Below are 22,521 nucleotides of genomic sequence, written 5' to 3' on the forward strand. Positions count from 1 at the left end.
GCAAATGATTCGAATCTTCCAGCTGCTCTGTGAAAGAAAGATAGACAGTCTCCTCCTGGATGATTTGCAGCCTCTGAAAACCCACTGGAGGGTCAGCTATGGCACATGACAACAGCAAAACTACTTTGCAAATTAACAGAAAAGAGAATTCTCTCACTCATGAATGGCTATGATTGATTCCCTGGCCTGTTATAGTGCTCAACAAATAGCAGAGATATTAATTTGCCTAATGCATTCAGCAAAGTGTTATTGAACTTTTAGTCATTTATTTAAACAGTATTTATTGAGCATTTGCTATGTGCCAGTTACTCTTTGGGACACTGAAGAAATAGCAGCTGTGATTTCATGAAGCTAATGTTACAGCAGAGGGAGATATACAATAAACAAACAAGAAATAGATATGAAATGGTCAACGGGAATAAGATCAACAAACAAAAAGTAAGCTAAAAAACAAACTAAAAACTCAAACTCATTGCCAGCGAGTCAGAACTAACTCATAACTGACCCTTAAGTGGGAAGAGACTGATCCTCTTTCTTCCACAGAGTTGTTGGTGGATTCTAGCTGACAGAAAGGTACAGTGTGGGGTTAACATTGCAACTCTCTATAGACTAGGACTCTTCTCCAGCACCACAACTCAAAGGCATTGATTCTTCTTTTATCATCCTTAGTTATTGTCCAACTCTATGATGCATAGCAAGTAATTGCAAAAACCGTGGCCTAGATCAAGCACATCTTAGTCTCTAGACTGACATCATTGCTCTTCAATACTCTGGAGAGGTCTATGACAGTAGATTTTCCCAATGCAATTTGTCTTTTGATTTCCTGGCTGCTGATACCAAGAGTGTTGATTGTGGAGCCAAGCAAATTGTAGTTGTTAACAATCTCAATTTCTTCTTCATCAATCATGATGCTGCTAATTGGCCCAGTGGTGAGAATCTTTGTCTTCTTGATGTTGAGCTTCAATTCATATTGAAGGCTGCAGTCCTTGACTTTCCACAGCAAACACCTCAGGTGCTCCTCAGTTTCAGCAAGTAAGATGTGCCATCTGCACAATGCAGAGTGCTGATGAATCTTCCTCCAATCCTGAGGCCACATTCCTCCTCATAAAGTTCAGCCTCCCAGATGATCTATTCTGCTTACAGATTGAAGAGATATTGAAATAGGATGTATCCCTGGTGTACACCTTTATTAATTTTGAACCATGCAGTGTTTCCTTGCTCTGTTCTCACGACTACATCCTGCTCCTAGTATAGGTTTCACATGAGCACAATCAAGTGTCTGGGATTCCCATTCTCCTCAAGGTTAGCCACAAAATTTTTTTCTGATCTATACAGTCAAATGTCTTTGCATCATCAATGAAACACAGACATTCCTCTTGTTCTCTCCGCTTTCAGCTAAGACCCATCTAACATTGAGTGTAATGTCTCTAGTGTTAAGGCCTCTTCTAAACGCAGCCTGCACATATGGCAGTTCTCTGTTGATGTGCTATTCCAGTCATTTTTGGATAATCTTCAGCATGATCTTGCTCGCTTGTGATATTAATGACACTGTTTGATAATTTTCACACTTAGTCAAATAACCTCTTTTTGGAGTGGAAATAAATATGAATCTATTCTAATCAGTTGACAAAGTAATTGTCCTACAGATTTCTTGGTACAACATGATGGGTGCATCTAGGGCTGCATCCATTTGTTGAAATATGTCAATTGGTATGCTATCAATTCCTGGAGCCTTGTTTTTTACCAATTCCTTCAGAGCAGCTTGAACTTCCTCCTTCACTATTGCCTCAAATATGTCTGCCCTGGAGGGTTGAAACCAGGCTGCTCCTTGGAGGCAAGGATTTTGAAGATCCATCTCACATACTTGGGGCTTGTTGCCATGGGGTGGTTAGTCCCTGGAGAAAGACAACATGCTTGGGAGGGTGGAGGGACAACACAGGAGAGGGAGACCCTGGATGAGATGGATTGATTCAGTGACTTGGGTAATGAGGGTACGTGTGTCAGAGACAATTAAATTTGCCCAAGATAGAGTTCAGAGCTATTGTATGTACAGTTAGCATGAATCGCAAGTGACTTGACAGCACATAACAACAACAACAACATAGAGTAGGGCACCAGAGCTCCTTGGAATATTAAGTAGGTAAAGGATCAAGAATGATGAGGTAAGTTCCTCTAGCAAGTGACATTGAGCAGAGTTCCGGAGGGTGTATGGATTTTAGAGGAAAGGGCACTCTGTACAGAAGGAACAGAAACTGACAGCTAAGTGGGAATGTGTTTTGGTTCTGAGGGAGCAGGAAGGAGGTGGGTGTGGTTGGGATGGAGTAAAGGTAGTTGTGGTTGTTTTTAAGTGCCTCTGAGTCACATAGGACTCACAGAGACCCTATCAACAGATCCAAACCCCACCTTATCCTACTCCCTCCTTATCCTGAAACACTCAGCCCATATTACACCTGAAACACTTGAGCAATCATTGTATCAATCCATCTCGTTGAGAGTCTTCTCCTCTTTCGTTGACTCTCCACTTTTACAAGCATGATGTCCCTTTCTAAAGAACATACTTTCCTAACAACACACCCAAACTATATGAGACGAAGCTTCACCAACCTCACCTTCAAGGAGGAGAGGGAGATGTTTGCTGAGTTACATGCCCTTAGACCTCAGGTCCAGATTATGTAGGGCCTTGTAGATCATGAGATGGGCTTAGCATTTTATACTGACTCCGAAGAGAAGTCATTAGAGGGTATAGAAAGAGGAGTATCTAATCTCGATTGGATTTTAAGCCACCTCTTTGGCTCTTAAGTGGGTCAAGTGGGGGAAGCAAGAAGACAGATGGGAGGCAGATGCAATGGTCCTGCTCAGGATTCATAGCCTCATCTTGCACTAAGGATGGGGGTGAATGTGATAAAGGGAGGCTGGCTCTGTGATACATTGTGAAAGTAGTCAGCCAGGATTTCCTGACACACTGAAAATTTGGTCTGAGAAAAACTCATCAAAATGAACCCCTGGGTGTTTGGTGAGAAGAACGAACTAGCCATTTCCCAAGATGGAGGAGACATGGAAAGGATCAGATTTTGGAAAGAGATCAAAAGTTTGGCTGGTTACTCTGCTGAGTGCTAGGGCATAGTAATAAACAAAGAAGATATGATCTCTGCTCTCAGGGAATTCCTAGTCCAGTAGGAGAGGGAGTTCTTGGAAGAAATAAGTACACAAATGACTCTGTAAAAAAGTATGATAAGAGTGGTAAGGGAAAGCAGCCACTAGATAGAATAAGAATAGAAGCACCTAGTTTCCACCAGGAATCAAGAAATTCCTCTCTGAAGAAGGAATTACAAAGGTGAAATCAGAGGGATAAAAAGACCAATGAACGGTATCATGATAGATGGAGAAAAGATTGATATTGTCGATGATTTCATCTTACTTAGATCCATAATCAACAACTATACTAGCAGTAAGGAGATCAGGAGACATATTGGCCAAGTCTGTTGTCAGGGTCCTCTCTGAATTATGAGGGGCAATGATGTCAGTTTAAAGACTAAGGGGCACCCGATTCAGGCCATTGTCTTTTCAATCACTTGCTATGCATCTGGGAACTGGGCAACGAATAAAGATGATAGAAGGAAAATTGATATCTTTGAGTTGTGGTATTAGAGAGGAGTATTGAATATCTCATAGACTGCCAAAAGAACAAACTGAACAAACGAGCAGGTATGTCTTGGAGAAAGTGCAGCCAGAATACTTCTTGGAGGTAAGGATGGTGAAACTTTGTCTTACATACTTTGGATATGTTGTTAGGTTCAAGATATTCCTTGGAAAGGGACATCATGCTTGGAAAGGTGGAGGGTCAGTGAAAGAGAGAAAGACCCTCTATGAGATGAATTGACACAGTGATTGCAGCAAGGGACTCCAGTGTGTCAAAGATGAGGATGGCACAGGATAGAACAGGGTTCAGATCTGTTGTTCATAGGTTGCTATGAGTTGTACTTGACTCAACGGCACCTAACAACAACCACAACAAAAGGATGTGAAATGAAGGCAGTGGTGGTTCTGTGGTAGAGTTATCACCTTCAATGTGGGAGATTCAGGCTTAATTCCCAGCGAATGCACTTAAAGTATAACCACCACTGTCTGTGAGTGGAGGCTTGAAGGTTGCTAAAATGAACAGGTTCAGCAGAGCTTCAGTACTAAGATTAAGAAGAAAGGCCTAGTGATTTACTTCTGAAAACTAGCCAATGAAAACCCTAATTCATAATCTCAAAACTCATGGATGGAGTCAGAACTGATTTATAACTGACCTTCCAGGGGTTTTCTGAGGCTGTAAGCTGCACGGAAGGGGATTATCCATCTTTCCCCTGATGGACTTCTGGAGAATTCACTATGCTCCCTGAGCTCCCAATTTTTCAAGGGTTCACTATGAATTAGAGACTGGCTTGACAACAACTAATGACAACAATGGCCACATACCACATATATGACTGTTATTCTTTTATAGATGAGTACATTATAACTCAGAGTGGTTAGGGACTTCGGGCAGGATCACTCAGTGGAAGAGCTGGGCCTTGTCTCTCCTGTTGTCCACTCCCTGTGTTACCTTAGATTCTGGTGATAGCAGGGTACAGGTAAAGGTAACTGTGTTGTCTTCTTTGTTCTTATGCCAAAGAACTAATATTTACCTTGTATATAGTTTCAGAAAATAGTTCAAGAAATTAAGGTGCTCTTTGTCTTTCCAAAATAGGAAGGCAAGTAGGGGCAGCACAAGCCCCATATTTGTTGAACTAATTTCAGGAAGGGAGAGGGCATAGACATCAAACATTAATTGACTGGATTAGTCAGAACTATTCATTAAGACTCATCCATGCATATTCATTTAGTTCCTAGAGTTAAGGGGCCTAGCCTTAGATCTCTTCCTTAGGGATTTTTGGGATTGGGGAGAATGTCCATGCATGGGAGACAGTGGCCTTGGGGACAAAGGAAATCTTATGCTGAGACATTCCTAGACCTTGACTCTTGTGTTTCATCCTATAAACTTTCTGATTAGATTAAATGGGAAACTGTAAGTAGAGTATTGCTGTATGCTATGGTCAATTCTGACTCAGAGTGACCCTATAGCAATGGTAGAACTGTAATCTTTATAGCAGTAAATGGCCAAGTGTTTTCTCCCATGAAGACATTGAGGGCTTCAAACAACCCACCTTTTGGTTAGCAGCCAACTGCTTAAACATTTCACCACTAGGGCTCTGAAGTGTGTTGTTGTTAGGTGCCACTGAGTTAAGCACCACTCGCAGTGACCCTATGCACAGCAGATGTGAACCCTGTTCTATCCTGTGCCATCTTCATAATCTCTGACACACTTGAGCCCATTGTTGCAGACACTGTGTCAATCCACCTGAAGGAGGGTCTTCCTCTTCTTTGCTACCCCTCCAGCTTTCTAAGCATGATGTTATACTTCAAGGAACAGCCTCTCATGCTTTGAGCAGCGTGCCTGAAGTATGTGAGAAAAAGTTTCACCACCCTCGCCTCCAATTCACTGCCAAGTCAACTCGGACTCATAATGACCCTTCCTTGATTTTCTGAGGCTAAATCTTAATGAGAGAAGATTAATTATCTTTCTCTCATGGGCCATTTGGTGGATTCAGACTCCTGGAAATGCAGAGCCTTTTGGTTAGCAGAGCACACTCTGTGGGCTACATCAGAGCTCTTTAGTGTAGAAAATAGTCTCCAAATTGTGAAAAACAGAGGAAGAACTGTGTTGCATTCACAGTCAAAACGTCAATTTTAAGTTCTATCTTGAAATACAATGTTGTGAGTGGTAGGATAATATCCATATGCATACAAGAAAGACCCACTAACATGACTATTGTTCAAATAGATGCTTCTACACCTAGAGCCAAAGAGGAAGAAATTAAGAGTTTTTACCATATTTTGCAGTCTGAAATTGACTGAACATGCAATCAGGATGCGTTAATAATAATTGGTGACTGGAATGCAAAAGTAGGAAACAGTGAGGAAGGAATAGGAGTTGGAAAATAGGGGGTTGGTGATATAAATGAACCTGGAAATAGAACGAATGCATTTTTTTACCTCATAATTTTTTTATTAATTTTAATGAAAGTTTACAGAGACTTAGGTTTTTCAGTCATTCATTGTTCTACTTTTCTCCTTGTTCACTCCCTCCCACCAGAATGATTGAATTTTGTATTTACAATTATTTATTGCAAATACTTTTTCTAAAAGATACAAAAGACTATACACATGGATTTCACCTGAGGTGCTGCATAGGAATCTGATTGACTATATTTGTGGGAGAAATCATTGAAGAAGCTCAGTATTATCAGTCAAAACTAGGCCAGGGGCAGACTGTGGGTTAGATCATCAATTACTCATATGCAAGTTCAAATTGAGGCTGAAGAAAATGAAAATAAATCCACATGGACCAAGATATGATCTTGGATTAATTTAATCTGAATTTCATGATCATCTTAAGAACAGGTTTGAGGCACTGAACACCAATAATAGAAGACCAGATGAGTTGTGGGATGATAAAAAGGGTATCATCCATAAAGAAAACAAAAGGGCTTTACAAAAACAGAGGAGAAAGGAAAAAATCAAAGTGGATGTCAGAAGAGACTCTAAAAATTGCACGGGAGTGTCAAGAAGCCAAATCTAAATGAAAACAAGTCAAAGTGAAAGAGCTGAACAGACGATTTAAAAGCGCAGCTTGGGAGGACAAAGTATTATAATGGAATGTGCAGAGAGCTGAAATTGGAGAATAAGAATGGAAGAACTCGCTCTGCATTTCTCAAACTGAAAGAATTGAAAACCAAATTTAAGCCTTGTGTCATAATATTGAAAGACGCTATGGGCAATATATTGAATGACCCAGAAAATATAAAAATAGATAAGGAGAATACACAGAGTCACTGTACCTGAAAGAATTGATTGACACTGAAAAAAATCAGGGAGTACCATATGAACAGGAGCCAATGGTAATGAAGAAGGAAGTGGAAGCTGCATTGAAGGCATTTAAAAAAAGAAAAAATAATGTCCCAGGAATCCATGAGATACCAACTGACTTGTTTCAATTAACAGATGCAGCAGCTTGGATACACTAACCAGTCTATGCCAAAAAATTTGGAGAGTGGTTATCTGACCAACAGTTTGGAAGAGGTCCATATTTGTTCCCATTTCCAAGAAAGATGATTCAACTGAATATGGAAATTATCGAACAATATCATTGATATCCCAAGCAAGCAAAATACTGCTGAAGACCATTCACAAACAGCTGAAACAGCACATAGATAAGGAACTGCCAGAAGTTCAAGCGGAATTTAGAAGAGGCCATGGCACCAGAGATATCATGGCTGATGTCAGATGGATCCTGGTTAAAAGTAAGGAATACCAGAAGAATGTCTGTTTGTGCTTTATTGACTATGCAAAGGTGACTGACCGTGTGGATCAAGTCAAGTTGTGGCTGACATTGAGAAGAATGGGAATCCCAGAGCACTTGATTGTGCTCATGTGGAACCTATACCTGGATTAGGAAGCTGTTGTGCAAACAGAGCAGGAGAGCACTGCATGGTTTGGAACTGGTAAGGGAGTGTGTCAGGGTTATATTCTCTCTCTATACCTGTTCAATCTGTACTGAACAAATTCTCTGAGAAGCTAGACTCTATGAAGAGGAGTTTGGCAAAAGGATTGGAGGGAGACTCATCAATAACCTGTGTTACGCAGATGACATACCTTACTTGCTGAAACTAAGGAACACCTGAAGCACTTGCAGAAGATCAAGGAATGCAGCCTTTGGTATGGATTGCATCTCAATTTCAAGAAAACAAAGATTCTTATCACTGACCAATAGGTAGTGTCATGCTGGATGGAGAGGAGATTGAAACTGTCAACAGCTTCATCTTGCTTGGATCCACAATTAACACCCTTGATATGAACAGTCAGGAAATAAGGAGATGAATTACACTGGAAAAATCTGCACTTAGGGACCTCTCCAAATTATTGAGGAGTAATGATGTCAGTTTGAGGACCAAGGTGTGTCTGATTCAGGCCAGAGTCTTTCTGATTACTAGCTATGCATCTGAGACTTGGACAAGGAACAAGGATGGCAGGAAAAGAATTGTTGTCTTCGAGCTGTGGTGTTGGAGAAAAGCACTGAACATCCCATGGACGGCCAAGAGAATGAACATATGTCTTGGAAATGGTGTAGCTGGAGTGCTCTTTGGAGACAAGAAAGATGAGGCTTCACCTCCCATACTTCGGACATGTTGCTAAGAGGGGCTATTCCTTGGAGAGGGACATGATGTTGGGAAGGGTGGAGGGTGAGTGAAGGAGAAAAGTGGGTTGACACTGTGACTGCTGCAATGGGCTCTTATGTGTCAGGAAGCGTGAGGATGGTACAGGATAGAACAAGGTTCAGTAGTTCGAGTAGTGTTCAACTCAATGGCACCTAACAACAACAACATTATGGAGAATTAAATGAACCACAGGGAAAAGGAACCAGCAGGGCCCAATCGGACAGCCAGTTGTGTAGACTCAGCTCTGGGAGGCGGATGGTCAGGGAAAGGCTGCACAGGCTGTTGGTAAGGGAGGAAAGAGTGAAGAGGGAGAATGGGCTGGTGAAGGAGGATAACTTGTGATCTCCCTGGGGGTGGGCAGTGGGAAGGGAAGAAGGGCAGGTGGTCTGAAGTGCAGTGAATTGTGCAGGTTCTTGAGCCTTCTCTGTGTGGGGAGGGTCAGAGAGGAATGGCTACTGAGGTGGCTGGTGATGAGGTAGGGAGGTGTAATGCACGTGAGGCCTGGATCTGTTCCCAGTTAGGAGTCAGATTTATCTTGATCTTTGCAACATGGTCAGTTAGAGATAAAGGTGGAGTTTCTTTACCTCACCCTTTTTGTAGTCTTTGCACCTCTCCAACTAGGGGCCTAGGCAGATACTTGCATCCTAACAGTACTTGGAGAGACTGAATCAGCATGAAAGAACAGAAGGGGAGAGAGTTGTAGCAGGAGGGGTAGAGAATGATGAGGATAAGGCTGGAGTTTGGGGTCATTCCCAGGGCACTGGGCCAGGTGGGGGCTGGTGGCTCTCCCTTTGAAAGGCGTGTGGCTGGGACGCTGAGGAAAACCTCAACGCTTTGCCTGGAGCTAAGACTGCTTCCAGTCCTCACCACCATTTTTAAAAATGTATTTTTATCAAAGTAATACATGCATATGGTTGAAAAACGAAGCAATGCCAAAGAACTTATAATGAAAAGCAACAGTCCCTTCCTTGCCTTCCCCTACTAGCAGCCCTGATCCCCAGAAGCGGCTGCTTTTAACCATTCCTTTCTGCTGTTTGTCGAAGCAACCACTGAACAAAGCTATGAGAAATCTGCTCGGTTGGATGGTGGGCTTGCAAAGACAGCTTTCTGGAGTTTCCCCTGTACAGGACCAGGCTGCTTTCAGAGCTTGGCTAGCCATAGGTTCCCGAGTCAGATTCCCGGGTCACTGTCCTTTCTGCCAGCACCATCACCCATTCTTGGGCCATTCCACCTGATTTGGGGTGTGTGGGAAGCCCCTCGGGCCAGACCAGAGAGTGGAACGCCCTTATTAACACACAGCTGAGGCTGATTAGCAGCCAGGCAGGTTGGATTTTTCTTTTCATTTGCTGGAGCTCGCCTTTCCTGGAACCCTGATCTCCTTGGGCAGTTGGCTTCTTGATGCGCAGCTGACCCAGGATGGCTTCTGAGGTTGGCTCTGTTGGGTGTGTGTCTCTTGCTGCTGCAGACTTCTTTCTTTTTGCTCTTTCTTTACTCTCTCCTGACCTCTTTCCTGGCTCCTCCTCGCTCTCTGGCCTCAGTGCGCTGTGTTTGTTCACTCTTAAGGGTGAAAGTCAGGCTCTACGCAGGAGGCTGTGGGTTCCTAGGCCTGCTGTTCCCCACAGGCCTGTGGGTGTAGAGGGGAGTCTGGGAGAGGTTGGGAGCCGAGCCCCTCTCTGGGCCGTATGTCCTGGGACTGCTCGGGAGGGAATTAGGGTATGTCACTGGAGTCTTGTAAACCAGAGAATCTAACTTTGGTTTCGGTCTGCATTGATTATGCAAGTTTTTTTATGCTTTAATCTTCAGTTAAGTCTTTATTTAAAGTCAGAGGAAACTGAAGGGAAGGCCTGGGGGTCCATGTTTGGGGAGTGTGTTAAGGAAAGTTGGGCCTTTCCAGCTCCTGAGTTAGCCTCCTAAGTCAGCTATTATCAGAGAGAGATGTCTTGGGAAGTTGAAATGTTGGCTGTCTCACCTCTCTTGGAGGGTCCCCAGCCTTAGAGGATCATGTTTCATTTATTTAGGAAGGCAGCAGCATTTCTGAGGCTCTTTATCTGCTCTGTCCATCAATACACCACCCCTTTGCTTCTCCAAGTTCATACTCTATAAAGTCCAGGCGGGGCTGGGTCTCCTCAATGGCTGCCCACACTTACTTTTTATTGTCTGCCGGGTTCTGTGTAAAGCACTTCACCCACCTGATCACACTTAATCTTTGCAACTATGAGGCTGTTGCTTTTTAGAATAAAGAATATTTTTTTTTACAGAGGAGGAAATGGAAGCACTAAGAGGGTTAAGTATCTCAACTAAAGTCTTTCGGCTGCAAAGGAATAGATTTGGCTAAACAGTCTGCTGGTCTGAAATGTGATTCCATACTTGGAGTATATCTTGGGGTAGCCAGTGTGTGTGTGTGTGTGGGGGGGGGTGTGTGTGTTTCTCTGTTTATGTGTGTGCCTGTACTCACACACACCCTGGAATGGGTACACTTGGTCTGTCTTTCTATATAGCTGCTGCTCCCCACTTTGGATGCAGAAATTTTACTTCTGCAGTTCATTTCCCTGTAAGTATGTTGTCAAACTTTCTGCATAAAGTCCTCTTGATGACTGGGTTCCCTAAGTGGACACAGTGAGAGGCCTGTTCCCATTCCCCACCCCCTGCCCCAGGCTCTAGGGCCAAGTGCATAGCCTGCCAAGAGGGCCTGGCTGCTCAGGTGAGCAAAGCCATGTAAGGACAGTAAACACACCACAGAGGCACATACTCAACCTAAGAGGCAGGCCCGTGACAGCCCAGAAAACGACCCACAGACAGACCTTAGAAAGGAGGAAGGTGACGCAGAGAGACTTAGGACCTTCTACTTTCGAGACTGGGGCATGAACCAGGTGCAGAGGGTCCCACCCTTATTTCAGCCCTCTGCAGTCAGTACAGGCCTCAAGGTCCCAGAGTCTTCACAATCCCCATTCAACCCAAGGGAGTTGGTCGAAGCAGAAAAGCAAAGTGCCCATTATGGATTTTTCTTTGTCACCAGCAGTGAAAGAGTAATGAGAGATTTCAGAAGACAGAAATAGGGTACAGAGCAGAAAAAAGGGAGAGTCGGGCTTGTCCAGGAGTCCCCCAAAAGGGACTCTTTCTCCCTTTTATATGCATGAGATGTTTCTCTTTGGATACTGGCAGGAGGCAAGGACCGCTAGGCTGGCCTGGGGTGAAACTGGGCGGGCTTGGATTCCAGACCCTGAAGAGCCAGTGCGCTCTGCACGAAGGTGTCTGTGGGGAGCCACGATCAGCAGCGGCCCTCAGAGCCTGCAGCTCAGCTGGAGTTCTCCCTCCCAGCACCCTGCCCTCCCTGCCTGAGGAGGGCTCTTGGCAGAGACTGTCTCATGCAAATCTCTGGCTTTATCTTCCTCACACATTGAAACCATCAGGCCCCAGGCCCTGACTGCAGCCAGCCTAACTCTGTCAGTTTAGAGACAAGTCTCAGAACACTGTGCTCTCATCCAAACCAGACCTTCCCTTCCCTGCCTCTCCACGTGAGGAGGGGGCGGACAAGGTGGCTGCCCTTCACTCAGACTCCCTTAGACTCAGTTTCAGAACCTTTCCCACTTCTGTCCCTTATTTTGGCTTCCTCTCCAAAATGCAAGTGAGGCCACCTTCCATTCAGATCCCTTCACCCCGTCCTGAGCTGGAGCCTCTGAGCTGGAGCCGAAGGAGCAGGGAGTTCTGGGGGCTCCATCAAAGCTCCAAGCACTCCTCTCCGTGCCTCATGTTTTAGGGAAGCCAAATCAAAGGCAAACCCTGAATTCCTCTTGCTCACGGCCAATAAAAACCTTGCTGCAGTGCAGGCTTCCTCTGCTGAAATCAGATATCCTCGTAATAAACAAGTCCGAGAGGCAGGGAGGGAAAATGCTCTTGCTTCTTTCTTCTGATTAATTTTTCTTCTCCTGAAAAACGTTTTCTCCTTTAACAGGACGCCTGGCCCAGAAACCTGAGCAGAGAGCTGCCCCCCTCTCCTGCCCTGCACCACCCCACCAGTCCTCTAGAATTCAGAGGGGGGCAGCTTGGGCTCCTGCAGGCTTGGGTGGGGCCTGGCATCCCAAATACTCTACCACATAACTCAGAGGCTGTAGGCCTTTGCTGCCTGTGGAGCTCGCTGCCAGTTCAAGGGGATAACTAACTGGGTTTTCAGCCTTTGACGGCTGGTGGTGGTCAGAATGAGAACGTGGAGTTATGACAAACTGACCACTTTTTTACCTCATGCAACACTTCTGAATTTGTCACCATGTACCATAGGGCTGTAGAGTCCTTTGCCAGAAGATTTTAGTGTTGCGTTCACAGCTCAGAAAAGCAGACATGGCAGGTCTTGAGGTATCACAGAAAGGCAGAAGGCTTTAGAGTTGTGTTTAGGGGTCTGGCCTCATCAACCTCTTCCCAGCCTTGTTGAGTCTCAGGATAAACTCTCCACATGTGGCCTGTTGAGGGGGAGTGCCCTCCCATGACAGACATCTCTCCTCTTCCCTCCCCCCCCCAAAATAGGTTTTTAAGTGACTTTGCTGTCAGAAGATGCTATTCTGTTTGTTTTTCCTTCTGACACTATCCCTCCGGAGAATTTCTGGCCAGAAGAATTATGTCGAGGCTGCAGATTGCTAGAGAATTACGCCTAATGGGGAACAGACAGACAAGACACCTTTCATGTCCAGCCAAGTCCTCCCCCTCCCCCGTTCTCTCTCTCCCACTTCTCATCTTCTCTTTTTGGCTTCAAAGTTGGCCCTAGTTTGTGCTTGTTTCTTCGGTACATCTGGTGAGTAAGGTCACACACTGATTTTATTTTGGAGATTGGCAGCTGGGTCAAGCTTAGCTCTGAAACTGGAGAGCTGCTAGGCTCCTCTGGAGGACAGCATGGAGTGCCTTCCGCTCTGGGGGGGAGTGAGCGCAACACTGGGGTACTTCAGCACTCCAAGGGTGGCTTCTGCTCCTTGGTGATTTCAGAGCTTGAGAATTTGAGCTTGTAAAATTTATTTCAAATACAAGAAAGGCACCCTCAAATTCCACCCCTTTAGCTCATTAATGCTGTATTTGTGATGGGGGACAAAGTGTCAGCCCTGAGGTATCCTGAGGCCTCAGTATGAATATAGGGAAAGAACTTAAGGTTATCATCTAACCTCTGCCATGTACATGGAGTATCTGGATAGCATGAATGGTTAAGCACTCGGTTGACTGAAAGGTTGGTGGTTTGAACCCACCTAGGGGCACTTCGAAAGGGCCTGGTTTTCTATTTCTGAAAGGTCACAATCATGAACACTCTTATGGAGTAGTTCTACTCTCATCCATATGAAGTCTTTTTGAGACAGAATGGACTTGAACCAACTGGTTTACCTTATAAATAGCGACTCATCTGCACACAGGCATAACGCACACACATTGATGGAGAAAACGAGCCAGCCCTCTTCTTTATCTACGTGCCGTTCAGAGAGGGAAGGGCAGATCAGTGAAACATTTTGTGGACAGTTGGGATTCTTTTGCCCTTAGTTATGAGGCTGATGTAACTGCATTCAGGGCAAAGACAGTCACAGTTCCCAGAGCAACTAATTTCCAATTGCACCACAGATGACATCCCACCCTTATTCCAGCCCTTCAGGAATTGGCAGAGTGAGTCCTTCCTGCTTCAAAGCTTTGGTGGGAAGTGCCGAGCTGCTGCTTTTCTGTCGGTCAGATGTGGAGTCCTAACTCCAGATGTCCTAGAATGTCCGGTCCTCCCTCACTCCTCCAAATGGTGTCTCATACTAAAAAATTCATTGCCAGGCTAGTTACCAGGGGGCAAGAACGGCATTACTTTCCACACTCGGCCTTGCAGTCTGTGGACTGGTTTGAATCAGTGTGTGAGTGTGTGTGTGTGTGTATATGCGTACTGGAATGATGAGGGGAGAGTGGGGGGAGGCTAATCCCACTCATTGCTGGACTTAATTATCTCTTTTCTTCTCACTACCACCCCTTGCTAGTGGTTTCAAAGTTTATTCTGCATTTGGATATCTCAATTCTTAACTATTCCAAGAGACTAAAAACTTTTCTAGCATAAGATTCTCTAACTAAATCTGCTCGTTTAAGACTGTGCTGTTTATCAGTGACTAAAGTCTAAACTGACCATTGCACCAGGGTCAGTGGTGCACTGGCCAAGCTGTGGACCAGAACTTGTGGGCCAGGTTAAGCCCTGTTTACTCTGAAGCCCCATTATCAACGCTGACTTCAGAGCAGAGTGGGAAACCTCTGCACTTCAGCGCCCTTGTCCACAAGTAGGTAAGGCCAAATGATGCAACAGACAGAACCAGAACTTCGTTGACAAAGCTGAGTGGGAAGTCTTTGTGAGTCCTAAAGCCTTCAGAAGGGAGCTCTGGTGGCTTAGTGAGAAGAAATTGCACTGTCAACCCAAAGATGCAAGGTTCAACTCCACCAGCTACTCCGCAAGAGTAATATGGGAGATCTCTTCCAGATTTACTGCCTCTGAAAACCTGTTGGAAGGTCAGCCATGCACTGGTTCTGACTAGATGGTACACAAAAACAGACTTTAGAGGCCAGCACCAGTGAGGACAGAACATGACAGCAGCAGCAGAGAGGCTGCTAGGATGGCAAGGTGGTTGATCCAGAAGAGCAAAGCTGCTTAATTTAGGATACTTGGTATGGGATGCTGTCAGTCTTAACAAAAAGCAATCCACCTTCTCCGCCCATGAAAGAAAACCAAAAAGTTGTCACTCTGTTGGAAGAGGCTTTTCTCCCAAGGTGCCCAAGTGTGAACCAGCCTTGATTAACCCAGAGTTAACTGTCCTTACTACTTAGGGAGAAACACAACTTGCTACCTGTTGTGAGTAGCAACAGATGAAGAGGTCACAACCGTGGTCAATTTTCTCTCTGGAAAGGTCCTGGCTGGCTGGGTCCACATGTTTTGCTTCCTTTCCTTATCTAGATGTGATTCAGTCTCCCCTGGCTCACCTTCTCTATTGTTCTCAATCTCCAGGTATAAGGGAGAGAGGTTTTTATAGCTCAAACCACCCCACTTCTCCATAGCCACCCTCAGAACTCTCAGCCAAGTTAGCAAAGAAACGAGGTAACTGAAAAGACCAGAGGTGTAGCAATAACAGCCAGCTGTGTCACTGGGGGAAAACCCGCCTCCTCCCAGTCTCCATTTTTGCCTTTAAAAAGGAGTGACACAACAGCCAATGGAATCCCTCCATTCCAGGGTGGCTGGCTCCTCAGGCGGGACAATGTCGCCATCTAGAGGCCATTTTAAGGCATTATTTGCGGTAACCTTCATTTCTAGAATTCTTTAAATGTCATTTTGGTGCCCTCAGAAGTTCAGAATTTCTCACTTGTCCAGCGCTTGGCTTTGGCTCCCTCTATGACCCACAGGAAGCCCACCTACAAAGGCAGGCTGGCAGGATGCCCTTCCTGGTTACATTCACTCATTACACCAGATCATAAAAAATAAAAAAATTTTAATTGCTTTGTAATTGGCACAGATGGTGCAATTCAAACACACATTTTTATTTAATATATTCGGAAATATCACTATAGCTTTGGAACAGTACAGGAATCATAATGGTTTGTTTTACAAAATTACATTCAGCGGCAGCGTTATTATGCTCTGTAAGTTCTTTCATAAAATTCTAAGATTGGGGTTTCAATAAATATGAGAAAAGGCCATCTAGAAAACAATCAGCAGCACACACTGAAGCATCTGTCATGACGGAGTTGTGCTTTCTGGTTTTTAAAGAGCTTGCTACTTTGTGATAACTGAGAAGAGTTGCGAGATTCTGGGCTATCACTGTAGTGGGGAAGCTGGAATGGGCTCTTCAGGGAGAGGAACCTCAAAGCCTGGCTTCATTGAAACCAGGTGCTTGGACTAGCTTTGAAGGAATCATACATTTCTGGGGAATACAGAGATCCAAGGCTCTGTAGTTAATAAATAATCACCAAAAAGAAGATTATGGTAAAGGAGAAATCATCTCATCAAGTTCTCATCACTGCAGATCCCAGAGGAAAAATCCCAAAGGCTTGTCTCCATCTCCAGAAGGACGATAGAAAGGCTCAGATCTAATTTAAGCCACTCCTCCAATTTTTAGGAGCTCTAGTGGCATAGTGTATGACAAGTTATGTTGTTAACAGAAAGGTCATCGGTTCAAATCCCCCAGGCCCTCTGCAGGAGAAAGATGGGCAGTCTCTTCCTGTAAAGGTTTATAGCCTTGGAAACCCAATAGAGGGTTGTCATGAGTTGAAAATGACTTGATAGTTGTGTGCTTGGGCTGGAATTTCAGGGTCAATGACACAGGATGGCCAATGACAAAAGTTCTTATCAGCAAAAATCAAATAGAACCATTCCAAAGTAGAGAGTATCTTCACGTAAATTTAGTACAGTACAACCTCAGCAGAAATTACTTTCTTCCAGAGCAGCAAAGGTGACTAATCAGTAAAAGCTTGTGTGAAGTCTGTAACAATGAGGGGATTTTCTATTAAAGTGAGATGACAAATGAGTGACCAGCTGTTAACCTGGAAAAGGCATTTATGATTGGTGCTTCTGGGTAGCATTCAGTGTTAGAACGCACTCTGCAGAAACGTTTGGATTCCTCAAATCTGATCCAATGCACGACTTAAAAGTGAGCAGAGACTAACAGGAGACGACCTCTGTCACACAATCATCTTTGTGCTCTCTACTCACGGTGGTGCTGTCACATGGGACATAGAAAAATTAAGATCTAGGTTAGTGCATAGTTAAAAGTCTTCCTGGACAGGGCCCACGGGCCGGGAGCTGCTGCCGGCTTGCTCCTTGGTTCAATGTCCTGGTGCTACCTCCACTGGGGCCTTTAGCTCTTCTGCGGATTTGTCCATGACAGATTTCTTTAAGTAATCTCGTTCTCCAAAGATGGTGGTTCCAATTCGGACATTTGTAGATCCTACTTCAACCTGTGAGAAAGAACAGAAAATTCTGGAAATTTATTTTGAAAATAAAGAAATGCAGCAACTGCTGAAGCCACGTCACTCATTCTGGCATCTGAGGGGCTTCTGTGCAACGATGATGGAGCTGAAGAGGACTACTGTGCAGCAGGTAAGGGGTCAGGAAGATTTCTTGGGTTTTCACAGCTACTGTGGAAGACCACTGTCCCTGAGGTGGAAGCGAGCCAGGAATGTGAGATGTTCTGTGACGTGTGGGCCACAGTGGCACTACCAAGAGCTGTCTGGCAGCCCACATACCTTTCTAATGTGCTGCAGTTGGGAAGATGAAAACCATGTCCACAACTATCATAGGATCTAATATCATTTACTTATAAACACAAAGTATTTTTGTCCTGTTTTTTAAAAACAGTCAATTATTCAGGAATATAACACGTGTATAAACAATGGGAAACTGATAGTTTATTTCTGGAACTTCAAGTCACTTAACTGTTTTAGAAAATCAAATATTTGAGTTATCAACACCTCATACCTGCATCAATCTGCCCCTACAGCTGATGCATTCATGGTCAATCAACATGTAAGATTAAACATCTGACCAAGTCATTATGACTTTCTGTCATACAGCCTTGCCCAAACATTTACCTATTGAAGTATCTTTTAAAAAATTGTAATTTCTTTTTATCATCCTTTAGAAATTCTATTGATACAAAAAATTATCAGATACTTTCTATGAATTTCACTTCAAGACAGAAGATGTGCAGAGGTGTTAGAACAGCCAACGACCAATGCTGTTGGGTGCCCAAGTTTGATGAGAACGGGGCATTTTAGAACCTTCGCTGAAGGTTCTCTCTGAACAGAAGACCTATTCTTGCTGTAGCTGTGAAGCAGGTAAGAATCTTCAGAGAAAGTACATTCACACACTAGAATACTACGCAGCATGCTGGAGCAATAATTTTGTAAACTACTACTTGGGAGGGACTGCAGAGCATTATGCTGAATGAACTAACTCAGTTCTGTAAGGACAAACACTGTATAAAACCATTATTGTAAGGGAGCTCTGGTGGCCTAGTGGCAAGAAGCTGCACTGCATTCCCAGAGGTACAGGGTTCAAATCCACCAGATGCTCTGCTGGAGAAGGAGGGACAACCTCCTCCTGTACCAGTCAGATCTGATTTGATGGTACACACACACACACACTAATAACAATTTAGAAAAAATCATTATTGTAGAATGAGTATGAGGACTCAAGGGGGGCGGGTGGGGGGTGAAGAGTGGAAGCAGGAGGGGTTGAGGATGTGTGGGGAGGTGTGGTTAATCATAGGGTCACACACTTTGATGGGTGGGGGTGATGAAGGAAATGGGAAAGATCCAGTGTGAAAAACAATGTATTCAGACTTTGTAAATAAATCAGTCTAAAATAATAATAAAAAAAGAATGTCCAGAGAAGTACACCCACCGCATGCTCGAAGTCCACGGACATGCCCATGCTCAGTTCAACCTTGTCTGTGGGGAGGTCTAGTTTTTTACACAGCTCCTTCCGGAGAGACAATAACATCTGACAAAAAAGACAAATGTGACACTTATTTTATTCCTGTGTTCTCTCAAGATGTCTGAAAGTAACTGAATTTCAACATTTTTGACAAAGGCTATTTATTCTTCAAGGTTTTCAGGCCAATCCTACTAAATGATTTTAGTAAATGCTCCATTTTCAAGAAAACTATCAGTCATTGGGGATGAAGAAAGAGCTCGTTTTCTCTAAATACCATATCCAGTCAGGTTCAAATAGCACTGATAAAGAAAGGTCTGCTGTTCCGGGAACCTAGTCTTCTTCCTTCCTAATAAGCAGCCTTTAGAAGAAATTGATTCTGACAGGAAAAGTCTGGGGTGTCTTTGAAGCTTACACAACAGCAAGCCTGAAACAGCATTTTACTAATATGCTTCTGTCTAGCTCGTAAGCAATCTGTCCCCTCCCCCGGCTCCCCAGCCCCTCAGTACCTGGAAGTCTGGATTTGGTCCTTGACTAAGATCATGCCCAAAGCTTCCTATGGTCATCAGCCCCACAAACTCCAGACTTGGGCACTTTGCATTTATGTGTTCCACCACAGCTATTGTCTCGGAAGGTAGAAGGCCATGTTTACCTTCACAAAAAGAAAGAGAACAGACATATGCCAAATGTTTTAAACAGCCAAAAAGGTTCCCTTTTCACCCCTTCTTAGAACAGAAGAGCTGACTTCCAGACAACAGGGACCACTAAAAGAACTTTTCTTAAAATTCCAAAGTGTAATTTTTATACTTAAGGGGGGGTGTCTTTATTTATGTTGTTGTTGAAGTTTTGAAATTATCAAAGAAATTTATTAATTAGATTCTCTGTATCTCAGTTTCTGTGAGGAAGCCTAAAGTGTAGGGAGAAGAAATAAGGTGTAGGGAGAAGGAAAAAAAATAACCCAACCCACTGCTTTCCTTGGGATATCAAGAAGATTGCTGTTGTTATGTGCTGTTGAGTGGAGTATGACTCATAGTGATCCTGGGAACAGCAGGTCTGAACCCTGTCCCACCCTGCACCATCCTCATTGTCTCTGAATGCTGGAGTCTGTTCTGCAGTCACTATGTCAGTTCAGCTTGTTGAGGATCTTCTCCTTCAACGACCCCACCCTCCACCTTTCCTGGAGCATGACCTCCCTTTCCAAGGAAAGAAGACATGGACCTGAAAAGAATTTTTTAAAATCTAGTATTTTTATTGTTTTATTTATTTATGGCTGGAGTAATAAAACATTTTAAAATAAAGCATACATTAAAGTAAAATTAAAGCAAGTAATGCTAAAACTTAGCTCACCTGGATAATTAACAACCAGAGGCGAAATCTGTAGGAACCACTAGTTATGCTATTATAATAAATATAGCCTTGCCCTTTGTCCCATTTATCAAATGGAGAAGCTAGGAATATTTACTTCAACCTTTCATTAAGGCAGGTTACAACTAGTTACCAAGAAATTATGTAACAAACATCTGACCTAGAGTTAATTTCATATTCACCTATACTGACAGCATAATGGGAAGCTCTGGTGGCTTAGTCTGGAGGGATCTGTGTTGCCAATCCAGAGGCCACACCTCTCTAGTAGTTCAAATCCACCAGTGGTTCCGCAGGGGAAAGATGGGCAATCTCCTCCAGTGTGATTTATGGCTTCAGAAATGCAATGGCAGGTGAGTTATGAGTTGGTTCCAACTCAATGGGAATGAGAAAGCACAACGAAACTATAATACAGGTTCACGCAATGATAATTACTAAGTTTTAAGAAATATTTATGTGCCAAGTATGTGCTAACAGCTTTTCATTTAACAGTAACTCTAAGTAGTTTAATCTATTCTGAAGATGAGGAAATTGAGGCACAGGGAGGCAAAATGTCTTTTACAAGGTCACATCTTTGACTGTGAGTTGAAGCCAGGTAGCCCGAGTCCAGCATCTGTCCAGGGAAATTTTATAATCTGGTAAAGTGATTGATCAGCAGACATTTATGGTTAGAAGGTAACACATATAGTTTCTCTTTTCTTTTACTTCAATGTAATACTAAGTTAAACTTGTTTTCCTTTGTTGTTGTTGAAAATATACACAGCAAAACACACAATGGTTCAAGTATCTAGTTAATTACTATTTAGCGACATTGATTACATTCATTTTTATCTTCCTTTTTTGAATTGTTTCTCCCTCATTAGCATAAACTCACTGCCTTCTAAAACCCCCAAACTTACTGCTATCAAGTTGGAACTGACTCATAGCTAGCCCTCTATTGGATTTCTGAGGCTGTAAATCACAAGGTTCTCCCCTGCAATTTTCTCCATCTATCAACAACTTCATCTTACTTGGATCCACAACTAACACAATTGGTACCAGCAGTCAGGAAATCAGGAGACATATTGCACTGGGAAAGTCTGCAATTAAGGGACCTCTCCAAATTATTGAGGAGTAATGATGTCAGTTTAAGGACAAAGGTGTGTCAGATTCAGGCTACGGTCTTTCCTATCATCTGCTATGCAACTGAGAACTGGACAATGAATAAGGAAGACAAAAGAAATGGTGTCTTTGAGCTATGGTGTTGGAGAAGAGCACTGAACATCACACGGACTGTCAGAAGAACATACAAGAGGATCAGCCAGAGTGTTCTTTGGAGGTAAAGACGATAAAGCTTTGCCTCTCATACTTCAGGCATGTTGCTAGGAGGGGCTATTTCTTGGAGAGGCACAAGATGCTTGGAAAGGCAGAGAGTCAGTGAAGGAGAGGAAGAACCTTGATCAGGCAGACTGACACAGTGTCTGCCGCAATGGGCTCTAATGTGTCAGGAGGTATGAGGATGGCACAGATAGAACAAGGTTCAGAGCTGTTGTTCACAGGGTCGTACGAAGTGTCATACTTGACTTGATGGCATCTAACAACAACAAATCACATGGAAGGAGAATATTCATCTTCTTTCTATGGAACTGCTGGTGGATTTGAACCTCCAGTGGATTTGAAGCAGTGGTTCAGCCTTTGTGTTAACATCACACCTCCCTATAGTCTAGGCCACCAGAGCTCTTTTGATCCCATACAGATAGTTTTAAAAATAATATAGTGCCCATTATGCTACAAGGGATCCTTATTATAAAATACTTGGGCCTGTCATTTTGTGCTGCCAACTCAATGGCATGAGAATCCATCAACTGCTCTGAGGGAGAAAGATGAGCAATCTGCTTCCATGTGATTTTCTGCCTCTGAAAACCTGCTGGAGGGTCAGTTACTGAGTTGGTTCTGACTCAACAGCACATAACAACAACAAAAATTAAGGAAAAAACACAAGTAAAAATTCTACAATTTAGGTCTGGTTACTTACTCTCCTCTCCACTGGTATTAATCTGCACCATAACCTTTAACCTTTCTGGAGAGTCTTTTTTCTGCCAGGAGCTGTTTACTTTGTCTGCCAATTTCACAGAATCCACTGTTTCCAGCATGAAGAGATTGGGGACAGCTGCAAGGAGAGAAAGGGACAAGGCAGTATTTATTGTCTTCCTATCTTACTGCACTGAGCAACAGCAACATCAACAGCAACCATCCACTTGCTAGGAGGAAAAGAATTTACCACAGAAAGAGATAGTGAAGTCTCAGCTGCAAGGTAGATTATGAAGCCAGCCTTGTCTAATCAGGAAAAATGAGTTAAATCATCAACCAGCCACAATCAGGCAGCACATGTATCCAATCTAAACTTCAAGGCTGACTTCAAGGTTGAAGCCATTTACTAACTGTAGAGTTCTTAATAGCAGGCTTGGC

At 43.6% G+C, this 22,521-nt stretch overlaps 1 protein-coding gene across 1 annotated transcript in view; it reads right to left on the bottom strand.

The window, feature by feature from the left end:
• Positions 1-17,094: 17,094 nt before the first annotated feature.
• The window catches only part of PROSC (proline synthetase co-transcribed homolog (bacterial)), a 32,771-nt gene continuing 27,344 nt past the window's right edge, over positions 17,095-22,521 (bottom strand). The window contains exons 5-8 of the mRNA XM_006896646.1: positions 22,088-22,222; positions 19,221-19,363; positions 18,682-18,780; positions 17,095-17,234 (exon numbers count right to left, since the gene is read on the bottom strand). Of these exons, the coding sequence (XP_006896708.1) occupies positions 17,103-17,234; positions 18,682-18,780; positions 19,221-19,363; positions 22,088-22,222 (509 nt within the window). The 3' untranslated portion in view covers positions 17,095-17,102. The remainder of the gene's footprint in view (positions 17,235-18,681; positions 18,781-19,220; positions 19,364-22,087; positions 22,223-22,521) is intronic.

This window comes from Elephantulus edwardii, unplaced genomic scaffold, assembly GCF_000299155.1.
Source record: "Elephantulus edwardii isolate Elephantulus edwardi_28Jun2011 unplaced genomic scaffold, EleEdw1.0 scaffold00187, whole genome shotgun sequence".
NCBI lineage: Eukaryota > Metazoa > Chordata > Mammalia > Macroscelidea > Macroscelididae > Elephantulus > Elephantulus edwardii.